Raw genomic sequence first — 13,942 nt, 5'->3', positions numbered from 1 at the left:
CCCACTCACCTGTGTGAGGCACACTTCATAAATCCACAATGTATTTTTTGAGAGATATGGAGTGATTGTAAGAAACTGTCTGGTGCAAAACTGGTGCAAGTGTTGGTTAAAGTATCATTGAGATGAAAGTGTTTTCTACTGGTGGTTTCTCAACCCCACTCACAAAAACAGAGCAGTAATGTACACAAACGCACTAAACTTTCACTTTTCTTTTTATTTAAACATATTTGACACATTACGAACCAGAGACGACCTATAACAATCTCTCAAAAGTGCAAAAAAATAAGCAAGAAGCATGTTCTTTAGTGCAAAATTAACGAAAAATTAAAGCATAAACAGCAGAAATGTGTCGACAGCAGCGCAATATTTTAATAAATTATGTTTTTTTATTTAATCAAGTGATTTTAGGATCATAATAATCGATCTGAATGTTATTCTAAACATGTTGATTAATGGAAACGGTTATTTGTGAACAGCATTTAGACAAGAAAATTATACGTCAACGATTCAACATGTCATGATCCAACATTGATCTGGATCTCAATCATAGAAGCTACTGTAGTTCACATTCACCATTTAATATAACCCCCAGATTCAAGAAATCTCAAGTTTGTTGATCAACTCCAGCTCAGCTTTTCAAAGTTATTTGCTACAAATCAGCATTTCTAACCCAAAAATACTGCAATTAAGGAAAACTGAAATGTGGTGGGTGAAAAAATAACATGCAAATTGTGAACATGTATGTAAAAAAATACAAGTTAATCTGGTGCTCTTTTATAATAGTTTTATAACTTAGATATTACAGACATGTAAATGTGGTTCTGAATCAGTTCAATGAAACAGCCAATTCTACAAACAGGTCCTAAAATATTTTGGTCTCGCTATATTAGTTATTCTTTATGCCAGCAAAGTATAATAAAACACACGATTTCTCGATCAAGAAACACAGGATGAGCAAATTTCTGCGCAAATAATCCGTAATGTCATTTTTGTGTAAATTATTGATGTCGTGTGTCATGAAAATAGTTTTACAAATATTGTACAGCAATGTCTGATTATGATAGTTTTTTTTCGTGGATGAATTTTATTTAATTATTAAGTTTATTTTGAACATTTTATTTAAAGTTCTTATGAAATTGTTGCATTCATTTAATAATTGTTGCATTCAATGTAAATTTACATTTCGAAATTTCAAAACAAAAATGCACTTGAATTATTTAAAAAAATAAACAAAAAAAAGCATTTAAATTATCACATTGAATTGAACAATTTATTAAATATAGTTTCTCCTCAAAATGACTGTACATTGCATAAATTACGTAGACTGAACACAACAATCATGAACTTATAAAAAAATACAATCACAAAATTGTAACAATTAAATAATTAACGTAAATCGTCACACTGAATTGAACACGCCAATCGAATAAACTATAGTTTAATAGTTGAGTCATACATTGTTCGTAAACCCATTATGTTAATTGACAATTAACAAAATCTAACTTCATTCATTCAATTGTGGCACTGAATTCAGTGACGATAAAACTAAAAACGTTTTGCGAACAACATATGCGAACAATGTTATTGTGTAAATTTAAATTATTCTTTTATATAAATAAAATTCTTACGTCAAATAATTAGCTCAAATCACATTTCACGACCGAAAATGCGAACATTGCTATTGCGTAAATTTAAATTATTCGTAAAAAAATCTGTAAAAAAAATTACGCAAAAATTTGCTCAGACCACATTTCATGAACAAGAAGTTTAGTGTACAAATCTCTGCTATACGTTTACCTCAACGCAACAACTGACGCTTGATTCACCGTTTCATTTCAGAATCTTACTGAATTATAACAACTATGCGCACAATATATTTTATTTATTAGTCTAACTTCTTCACAAGTATAAATACTTAAAAAAAAAAAAAAAAAAAAGCAAAATAACATATTTAGTCCTTCAACAATGAAGACGGGACGCTGTGAGCTTGTGCTGTTATTTCGGCTCCTTCACGGAAACAGTAAGTCTAATTTCGGAGCCCATTCCAGAGCTGAATTCACCACGGCCAGTGCCGCGGCTCCCAGTGCCACAGTCAAACCCATGACCGCTAACCTCATGAAGCGGCGTGCCGTGGGCTGAACCACCACCACCGTCCCACGCTGAGCCTCCAGTGTTCGCTGCTGCTGCTCTTTCCGCCTCTGTCGGAGCACCACATCCGGCCGCTGCTGCGTTGACGCCAGCTCAAAGTCTTTAAACGTGGAGACCGCCGTTCTGTAGGAAAACAAGGGATTGTGGGATTTTTGTTGTTACGAGTTGTCAAGATTAAAAGACTTCTGAAGCAATGCTGGGGTAGTAATGAGAGTTACATGTAATCTGATTACTTTTTCAAGTAACTAGTAAAGTAACGTATTACTTTTTCATTTCCAATAAAGTATCTGAGTTACTTTTTCAGAAAACAAATAATACCAGTTATTTTATTTATGGACTGACAGCTTCCCAGTCCCTTTGTTGCAGGGTATATACAGAACTTCTTAAGTTGAATTTAATACCCTTTACTACCTTTTTCAAAACCTTATTATATACCTTTAATATAAAAAAAAATGTAAATACCAGCAAGACTTTAACCAGTTTGTTTTATCGAGCATGAACGAACAACACCTCACATGATATCGCTCAGGTCCTACTCTCAAAATATAAAAAAATACACGCAAGTTTTAGAAAAAAGGCTTGCACTTAACACAAATTGAAAATTTATCTAAACTAAAATGGGCTCGAAAATTTAATACATCGTCAGATGACGTTTATTACTTTTTAATACTTAACCTATTTTAACCCCATCCTGTGTTGATTTAAATTGTGAATAAACTCACATATGGCTGTTCTGAAGGAAAACAAGAGGGTTTTTTGTTGTTGTGAGTTGTCGAGATTAAAAGACCTCTGAAGCAATGCTGGGGTAGTAATGAGAGTTACATGTAATCAGATTACTTTTTCAAGTAACTAGTAAAGTAGTGCATCACTTTCATTTCCAATAAAGTATCGGAGTTACTTTTTCAAAAAACAAGTACTACCAGTTATTTTATTTATGGACTGACAGCTTCCCAGTCCCTGTCTTGATTGAAATCGGGAGTAAACTCACATATGGCCATTCTGAAGGAAATCAAGAGTTTGTTTATTGTTGTTGCGAGTTGTAGAAATTAAAAGACATCTGAAGCAATGTTAGGGCAGTAATGAGAGTTAAGGCTCATACACACCAGAACGCTTTCCGTTTGTGTTTATCGTCAGCGTTTTATAAGACGTTTTTCCAGATTCAAACCCAAGCGATTTTCACTAGCGTCAAGCAGAAGAGTATAAAATCACTCCTTGACGTTATATGGCGCTACACAACTTTAAGCTTCTGACACCTCGCTTATAACACAGAAGAAGAGAAAGAGAGGAAGTTCACATGCTTGTTATTAAAGTTACTGATGACTCGAACAAGCATGGATGGTTCAAGTAGCAGCTCCAGCTCTAGAGATGAAGGAATGATTATTGTTCACAGAGCAATAAGCAGCTCCACGTTCATATCGCCACTGGGCATCTTCTCGCATTGACAATTTTGCTCTTGAGCACCTCCAAGTGCTGTTTACTGTAACTTCAGCAGCTCTGTACACGTGAACAAAAGTGCCAATTTGATTGGAGAAGGTTTTAAATGCAACGCGTCCAAACAAAAGAACGAGCATGAGGAATTTCTTTAAAAATGACGCTTTTACGTCTGCCGTTTTGCGCATTGATGTGCATGATTACATTGGCGCCCTTTATTTAGTCACGAGGCATTAAACGTCAACAGAAAACGCGAGCAAAAAGCGTCCCAGTGTGCACGGGCCTTAACTTGTAATTAGATTACTTTTTCAAGTAACTAGTAAAGTAATGCATTACTTTTTAATTTGCAAAAAAAAAACAAGCACTGCCAGTTATTTTATTTCTAAACTGACAGCTTTCCAGTCCCTGTGTTGATTGAAATCAGGAGTAAACTCACATATATATTGTGTACGATGTGGAAATACAATTCTTTTGCTCTGAAATCAAGATGGCGGCAAGCACAGTTTTGCACTTTATTGGTGGTATTATGTTTAATGAATTTGCAATTTATAAAATTTCTGTAGCTCTAGCTTAAATCTTAATTAATCTTGGCCAGGACGCTCTTGTAAAAGAGATTTTTAATCTTAATGTGTCTTTCCTGGTAAAATAAAGGTTATAATAATAGTAATAATAATAATAATAATAATAATATAAAATAATAATAATTAAATGTGAACATGTATTTAGCCATTTAGCCATCTCACTTCAATAAGTACTGATCCGGTTTCACTTAAAATGAATAAAAACTTTGAAATGCAAACTGTTTTCATCATGCATCCTGTTCTTTAAGATACCCAGAAACGCAGCACCTCTGAAAGTTTTATTTGACCTGCACCTTAACATTACAAATGAGAATTGACAGTTCCGGCTGAAGTTCACTCACTTTACATTTAAGTCTGACTTGGAGAAGTCAAAAACATAAAAAATTGTATATTCTTACCAACAAACAAGCCCTGCCTAGAATAAAAAGTTGTGTAAATGTGACACTATTCATAAATTCACTTAAAAATAAGTAGTAATGCTAGATTGTTATATGTTACTCTAAAAATGAACCTTCCCCAACACTACTCTGAAGTGGCATGAAATGTGCAGCTTCGTTTGTTGCGTGAAGTAATTTAAAACAGAAACACAGAGGAAGGGCGGGACTTATTTGGTAGCCCCTCCCATTATTAAAAAATAGCCAGTAGTATTTTGTTTATACCAGAGCTTGAGTTATTAAGCACATCTGATTCATGATTTCCACCATTTCTCCAATTGTAAACTACAGCATGCAGTGCAGAATTTAAATAGGTTTAATACGTTTTGTGGTTTGCGCTGACTTGTGCATATGATCGGCTCCGTGCTGTTGTGTATCTAGATCAGAAAGTGTGTGGGCTTTAGCAGTTTATGTGATTCAAATACAAAACCTGGACCTCGTTCACCCCAAATGGGAAGCATATTTTATAATGTCTGAATCGTTGTTAGTGTTGATTTCGAGGGCGTCTGTAAAAACACTGAGAGAGAAACTCACTGCTGACTGCGCTCTCTGGCCAGCTCTGATGGAGGAAACTGCACGAACAGATCTCCAGCACGGCTGATCAGCGTTTCATACGGCAGGTCCTCTGGGATGCGGGACAGGAGGTGGTGCATCATGGCCATGTCACACTCACAGTCCAAGACCTCCTCCTCACGATGCAACACGATCTGCAGATAATTACTTTACAGTTTAATAGTCTCATTTTATGATGATTGAGATATATATATATATATATATATATATATATATATATATATATATATATATATATATATATATATATATATATATATATATATATATATATATATATATATATATATATATATATCATTGTTTTATAAGATCTAACTGTGTGCTACAGAACTGAGAAATATTAAATGTATTAAAAACATTTTCTGTTACATAATAAAAACTATTTCTTTGGATTACGGTAATGACAATGAGATTTTAAAATATGAATTAATTTATAAAACAACTTTGTGAAGCTGCTTTGACACAATCTACATTGTAAAAGCGCTGTACAAATAAAGGTGAATTTTTAAAAAATGTAACGTCCTTGTGTGGCCCATCCAGAGCCCAGACCTAAATCCTATTGAACATCTCTGAGAGATTTTAGAGAGATCTGAAAGTAGCTGTACACCGTCGCTTCCCATCATCTTGATAGACCTTAAGAGGTACAGCAAAGAGGAATTGGCAAAAATTCCCAAAAACAGATGTGCCAAGTTAGTGGCATCATACTCAAAAAGACTTAAGACTGTAATTGCTGCCAAAGGTGCATCAACAAAGCACTGAGCAAAGGCTGTGAATACTGATGTACATATGATTTTTCAGGTTTTTTATTTTTAATAAATTTAAATATTTATTTCCAAAAATGTTTTTTGAATTTCATTGAAATTAAAATAAAAATTAGATTTTTAAATTCACGTTACGGAAATTGTATACTTTTTCTCTGATAACAACATTGGGATTTTCAAAATAAATTATCTAATTTCACGATACACTTATGGAAAGCACATAACAAATATTATAGAATTGTATCATAATGTTACAAAATTGAACAAATAACATACAAAAACAATACAATTATTAAGTATTAATAGTTATTTTCATGTTTATGTTCACGTTCACATTATTTTAAATGTCTCAATTGACAAAAACTTAAAGGCATAAAAGTCTGTCATCGTTTAACATTAAAGAAGATATTTTGAGGAATGCTGTAAACCTGTAACCATTGACTTCCACAGTATTTGTTTCTCCTATTATAAAAGTCAATGGTTACAGCTTTACAACATTCTTCAAAATATCGTCTGTGTTCAACAGAAGAAAGAAACTCGTAAAAGAAGAAAGGAGGAAGAGTAAATAGTGAGTACATTTTCCTTTTTGGGTGAACTATCCCTTTAACAGTCTTAAAAACAGCCTTCATTTTTTTTCTTTTACATTTTGGGCTCAAAATTAACTCCACAATCAATATTTAAGAACTTCAGATATCTCAGAAACTTCAGTAAGTGTAAAAAAAGCAGGACAAACAGTCCTGACATAATAGAAAGTATCAATTATTAATTCCATCCTGAAATCACAGTCTGATTCAGGCCTAAAAATAGCAGCGATTGCGAAACTGCTGACCCACAAACCAGAAACAAAGCTTTCTGAAGAAAGAACAACAACTCACCACTGCAGCAAAGTAGATGGGCATGAGCGGATGGCAGGCCAGGAAGAAATCATACAACCGAACCACGTGGCGGAAATCTGACAGGACGTGCCCAAACCAGGTGATGAGCCAGCTGAGGGCGAATATGGTGCCCACTTCAGCTCTGCAGACAAAATGGAGACGTTTAAAGTGGCGAAGAAGAAAACAATAGAACAGAGGACATTGTGTGTTCAGGAGATGATTATTAAGATGTTGCATAATGATGAACACACAGGAACACAGATCAAGTAGACTATTGTGCTTCAGCAAACACACACACACACACACGAGGGAAAGCAAATATTAGAGGCGTTTGTTGACTGACTGCTGCATGAAGTCGAAGACCTCAGGATTGACCCTCTCGATGATGGGCATCAGGTAGTTCAGGATGTGTTTAGTGTTGTCCATTGTGGGGTCCATAAAGTCCCTGTGATGGAGGAGAAAGTACAAAATAGAATTTTTTGTGTGTCTTTAAATAAAATGGTTATTTTTGTTTAATTCATAGAAACTGGAGGAATTAAATATGTTTATTAAATTACATATTTATATTAAATATTTTTAGGGTATGAGTTGTAAGAATTGTACAAAAGAAAAATATTTAAATATTAAAGTTTTTTTTATTGAATTATATGCTGATTATCTACATTAAACGTTTTGTACATGTAAGTGAAAATGATCATAAGATTTGGGAAGTAATTAACGTTTATTTTTGTGTTTTTCTTTTTTGTATTTTCTTGGACATCGATATAAAAGGACATTTAAATATAAAAAGTACATAATATTGAATTAAAATACATTAAATCTTTTTTACACATGAGAGGCATACATATAAAATACGTTTTATACTACATTTAACTAGAAAACTATTATTTATATATATATATATATATATATATATATATATATATATATATATATATATATATATATATATATATATATATATATATATATATATATATATAAATCATATATGTCATGATTTATGTGATAAATATGTTAAATATTTGTAGTATTTAGTAATACATTTCATACTGGAAACATGTTAGTAGCATGCTAATTCATACTAGAACCATGCTATCAACAAGCTAATTGATACTAGAAACATGCTAGCAACATGAAACATGTTAGCAACATGCTAATTCAGACTAAATTTGTTACCAACATACTAATTCACACTAAAACATGCTAATTCATATTAGAAACATGCTAACAGCACGCTAATTCATACTGGAAACATGTTAATAACACCAATTCATGCTAATAAGGCAAGTATCTATCTAGTAATAAGGCATCTATCTATCTATCTATCTATCTATCTATCTATCTATCTATCTATCTATCTATCTATCTATCTATCTATCTATCTATCTATCTATCTATCTATCTATCTATCTATCTATCTATCTGTCTGTCTATGCAAGTATGTATGTATGTGTATATCCTATGTATTTATGCATGTGTGTATCCTATCTATCTATCTATCTATCTATCTATCTATCTATCTATCTATCTATCTATCTATCTATCTATCTATCTATCTATCTATCTATCTATCTATCTATCTATCTATCTATCTATCCATCTATCCATCTTTTAAATTTGTAGTATTTCGTGGGAATTGGGAATTGGCCCCCAAAACAGGCAAAACATTACGAAAAACAGGTAAAATTACACAGGTAAAAAAACACATTTGCTTTTACAAAACAATTTACATAGTCAGACCTGAGGTGGTGTGTGGAGAGTTTCTCCACGAGGGCAGTGGCGAGTCTCTCTCCGAGCACCAGCAGGAAAGTGACCACGATGTCATGATAACCCTGATAATAATGCAGCTGAGGGTTTTTCACCAAAACACGCAGAATAATATCAGTGAGCTCCTCCTGAAGACCCTCACGCTGCTCATCCGGCATCCCTGAGGAACAAAAACACACAAAAACACTGCATTTCAAGCTAATATAACATAATACAATACAATACAATACAATACAATACAATACAATACAATACAATATAATATAATATAATATAATATAATATAATATAATATAATATAATATAATATAATATAATGCAATGCAATGCAATGCAATACAGTACAATATAATATAATGCAATGCAATATAATACAATACAATGTAATGTAATGTAAATGTAAATGTAATACAATACAATGCAATACAATACAATACAATACAATACAATATAATATAATATAATATAATATAATATAATATAATATAATATAATATAATATAATATAATATAATATAATATAATATAATATAATATAATATAGGTCTGCTGACCTGGAGGAAAGCGCCTGAGCGACCGCTGAACATCAAGAAGAACCTGGTTGAAGTCTTTGTTGTTTTCTCGATCGACAGGATCTGGAAAGAAAAACTGGTTTTAAATCTGCGCAGTGTTGCCATATTGGGCAGTTCTGAATTTGATTTTGTGGGTAAAAAATGGCATAGGAGGGTTGACAAAATTTGGGCATTTTTGAGACGCAAATTTTATATGCAACTGATTTAACAAAACGTAACTGTGTGCTCCTACTCCATTCAGTTAGTAGCATCAAGTGCATAGCAAACCGTGTGAGCCCACCCATAAGACGAGGTAAAGAAGTTGCATCAAACTCCTCGGACAAAGCAGACTCCTCTCCACAACACGCAGCGCCAGCAGTTAAACTTAAGGTGGTTTATCATAAAACTTATCGATTATTTTTTCCGCAATTGACAGCAAGAACACTGAACCGTTGTCTACTTGACAAGCAGCACCCAATTATGTTCAAAAGAATAAAAAAATGCCACATAGGATAAATTTACACCCCATTTCGAAAGTAAAGACCCATTCTAATTGGTAGTGTAATCTACACAACATTAAGTGCAGTGTGTGGGTGAGGCGGGGGGGGGGGGGGGGGGTGGGGTTCCGATGTGATCTGGTTATGTTGTAGTTCTGTGACTGCTGGTGTCCCTTTCTGTGGTTAAAATTATGAAAGTAAAAGTAACTAGGTTAATTTCGTTTGGGTGGGTTTTGAACAGCTTTTGGGCTGGAAAAAGTCCACTATATCTGGCAACACTGGATCTGCATTGCATTTAGAAAGAAATGTTGTGCCGTTTTTTTTTTTTGCTGCTATTATTTTTATTGTTTCAGCATATACATATATATATACGGTTGGAGTCAGATTAGCCCCCCTTTGAATTTATCTTTTTTTAATATTTCCCATTTTATGTTTAACAGAGCAAGTACATTTTCACAGTATGACTGATAATATTTTTTCTATAGAGGACTGATAATATTTTTTCTTCTAGAGAGACTCTTATTTGTTTCATTTCAGCAAGAATAAAAGCAGTTTTTAATTTTTTAAATCCATTTTAGGGTCAAAATTATTCGCCCCTTTAAGCTAATTTTTTTTCGATAGTCTACAGAACAAATCATCGTTATACAATAACTTGCCTAATTACCCTATCCTGCCTAACTTAATTAACCTATTTAAGCCTTTAAATATCACTGAAAGCTGTATAGAAGTGTCTTAAAAAATATCTAGTCAAATATTATTTACTGTCATCATGGCAAAGATAAAATAAATCAGTTATTAGAAATGAGTTATTAAAACTATTATGTTTAGAAATGTCTTGGGAAAAAAAAGCTTCTCTCCCTTAAACAAAAATTGGGGAAAAAAATAAACGGGGGGGGGGCTAATAATTCTGACTTCAACAGTATATACACCTACACACATTCTTTGCTTAATAGCAATTGTGGTTGATCATCTTAAAATAATATACAGCATGTTTGTAATAATAAAAAGCATTTTAAAATCCACATAAAATAAACTTGTATCATTTAAATAAATTATAATACATTATAACAGTATATAATAGTAGCATAATAAATTATAATAGTAATATTCACTATAAAAGTGACGAGAATGTAATTAAGCATCAAATTCCTACACAAAAGATACATTTCAATATTAAAATGAACTTTTATTAACTACCTTATATATTATATTAACTAGCTTAACTAAAAGCTATATTGTATGTAAATTATGTAGCAATGCAATACAACAACTTTTTATAACAATTAAACCATGTCACTTCTATGTTAAGCTGCTTTGACACAGTCTACATTGTAAAAGCGTTAAATAAATAAACATGAATTGAATTGAATGGTTTTCTCCTCATCATACATTAAATTTACTGGGAGGATAAACCCTTGTTTTTAAGTATTTCCTAATACTTAAAATTAGCACTAGTATTTCCTAATTCTTAAAAATTTGCACCTGATAACGCTTTATTATGTTGAATTGAGTATAAAGATAGAATGCAGCAGATAAAACCCCAGTATCTCTCACCCAGTTCCTCTGGTATGTTTTCCTCAGAGACGTTGAGCAGTTTAGGCCACACCAGGCGTCTGATCTCGTCGGTCATTAGACCTCCTTCACTGATGGCCATCCGTCTCAGAGCCGCAACGTCCACCGGCCGACAGCTCAGAGCCTGCGTGATCTCAGACATCTTCTTCCTGCGTCTGCTCTCCACGTCTGAACACATCAGCATAACACACGCTGATGATCTGAACACACTCAAATATCCACTGGAAATGCAGATCTTCAACTTTGCTCTTCATTTGAGCAAGTGTTTGGTCACGACAGACGATCCCAGAGGATTTAAGACTGGATATCAGACTGAACTATATTAATTTATTAGTTGTCAAAGTTAGTATCAGCTCTAATTTAAATGGTCTGGGTGTTATATTAGACTATTAGAATAGCAGCTTAACTTATGAACTTATGAAAATCATATCTCCCATGTCACAAAAAAAGCCTTCTTTCATCTGATAAATATTGCTAAGTTATGAAGTATGCCATCCATCTTGGACACAGAAAAGCTAGTTCATGCTTTTATGACTTCTAGACTGGATTACTGTAATACTCGGTTTGCTGGTTGCCCAGCATCCTCTATTAATAAACTTAAGTTAGTACAAATCGCAGCTGCCAGAGTTCTTACCAGGTCTAGAAAATATGACCATCTCTCCCCAATCTTATCCTCCTTACATAGGCTGCCTGTTAAATTCCGTATTGATTATAAAATATTGCTTCTTACATATAAAGCTTTAAATAATCTAGCTCCTGTTTATCTAACCAACCTTCTGTCTCGCAAAAATATTAATAATATTTTAGTCGGAATTTAGGGACGGAATTTGTATTATACTTTTCTTTCTATAAAACTAGTCACATTATTATATTATATACACAATAATACACTACCATAGGAAAACACAAACGTAGGACTGTATTTGTTAATGTTGGAAGTTGGTTTGTATATTATGTTTGTTTGTTCAAGTTGTTTATGTAATTATCTGTTACCGGCAACCTAAAAAAATATATAATAAAATAAAGCATTGACACAAATTATCACAATAAACAAATAAAAATGTATTTTAAAAAAAGGATTGTAAGTGGTTGCGATTTTAAAAAATTGATTTTTTTTCTAGTTTTTACATGTTTTAGTGTGAGATTAATATTTGTTCATTAATCTAAAGAGAAAACACAGGGATGCAGATTATGAATAATAGTGCTTGAGATGAAATAATGAGCACAAAACCTATTAATGGGCAAAATAAGTCACAGGACACTCCCATAGAAATGTCTTTTGACGTATTTAAAAGATTATGAAGGAGAAATGAATTATTTCCCACCTAAAAAATTTTTTTCTTCGTATTTTATTTCTATTTAGCGCTGCCAAACAATTAATCATGAAATCTCTCTGTGTATGGGTCACGTGTGTGTGTGTGTGTATATAACTAAAATATTTTCTTATTTATATATTTCTTTTTTGTTATATATATATATATATATATATATATATATATATATATATATATATACTTAATTTACAATGTGTATATACAAAATAAATATGTACAGTAAATGTTTAAGCTTTTATTTTGGATGCGATTAATTTATATTTTGACAGAAGTTAGATATGAATGTGTATGTGTGTGTGCACGAGCAAAATAGTGGTATATTTATTCTTTATATATAAATACATTAAAATTGTACAGAACTGAAAGATTTTATACTTTTTTTAACTTTAATTTGTTACATTATAAATATTATAATATTCTAGAAATATACAAATAGATAAGATAAGACAGATAGATAGAAAATTCATTTATTCGTTTATCTACATGCATCCATGTAACGTTATGCATTTACCAATGTATTCCAGCCCCTCTAACGTATTTTTATTCCATAACATCTACCTATTCCCAAACACTCGACAGTTTTATTACTGTAAAAACATTATTATCGACATTAATCCATTTATCGACAGATAAAGTGAAGCAGTAAACCCCTCTCCTCCTCCTCCTGCTGTCATAAATGACCAGAGTTCAGTAATACACACCTTGTTTTCCGACTCCATTGAGCGGGTCAGCAGCTCCGACACTCCGCGACCTCTTCAGATTCATCCTGAGGCTAATGTTCAAACTCGAGCTCCATCGTTTTACTCCACAGAAAAACACAACAGGTTTAGCTGCTCTGCTAACTTAAAGGCCACATCATCTCATTCAGGCCCGCGCGAGCTCAATTAACTCTTGTCGGCTAAAAATCATCTGTCCGTCCGGTCTGTGTGGCGCATGACAGGGCTTTAAATGAGCGCGATCCGCCGAACCGAACTGGGATCACGGAGCATCTTTTGTGTCATTTCATGTGAATCGCTTCAGGAGCACCAGCTGTAGTTTCATCTGGGTTGGTGTTTACGTGTGGAGTGAGGGATTGTGGGAGTTGTAGTTTTATTTGAGCACGAACAAGGTGGCCTTGTAGCAAACATTCAAAATAAAAGTCCCCAATTTAAAAAAAAAAACACCCATTAGAATGGGTTGCACAGCTAGTGTTTTTCAGCCAACGGTAAACTTCCGGTGAAAGATTATTGTAACTATTTAAATTTATATGGTTCCTTTTCACATAATCGACATGATAATGTGATTAAAATACAATTAGTTAAATAAAATTAAGCATTCATTTAGTTCTTCAAGCTCAAAACGAGATGATAGACCGTGTAAACTCTAGTGCTGTCAGTGCCAGTAGGCTAGCGCAGAAACAATTAAAAATACTG

General features: G+C 32.9%; 1 protein-coding gene across 1 annotated transcript; it reads right to left on the bottom strand.

Annotated features, from left to right (window-relative positions):
• Positions 1-188: 188 nt before the first annotated feature.
• Positions 189-13,582, bottom strand: tbc1d20 (TBC1 domain family, member 20). The gene is made up of 8 exons (XM_056448224.1): positions 13,232-13,582; positions 11,179-11,364; positions 9,131-9,211; positions 8,550-8,736; positions 7,150-7,251; positions 6,807-6,948; positions 5,129-5,301; positions 189-2,271 (listed from the first exon to the last, which is right to left on the bottom strand). Exons 1-8 carry the CDS (start codon positions 13,293-13,295, stop codon positions 2,010-2,012), a joined length of 1,197 nt encoding a protein of 398 aa, XP_056304199.1. The 5' UTR covers positions 13,296-13,582; the 3' UTR covers positions 189-2,009.
• Between the last annotated feature and the right edge of the window lie 360 nt (positions 13,583-13,942).

The sequence above is a fragment of the Danio aesculapii genome, chromosome 22, assembly GCF_903798145.1.
Source record: "Danio aesculapii chromosome 22, fDanAes4.1, whole genome shotgun sequence".
Lineage (NCBI taxonomy): Eukaryota > Metazoa > Chordata > Actinopteri > Cypriniformes > Danionidae > Danio > Danio aesculapii.
The sequence above is the reverse complement of the archived record's forward strand: the minus strand, read 5'-3'. Positions and strand labels throughout refer to the sequence as shown.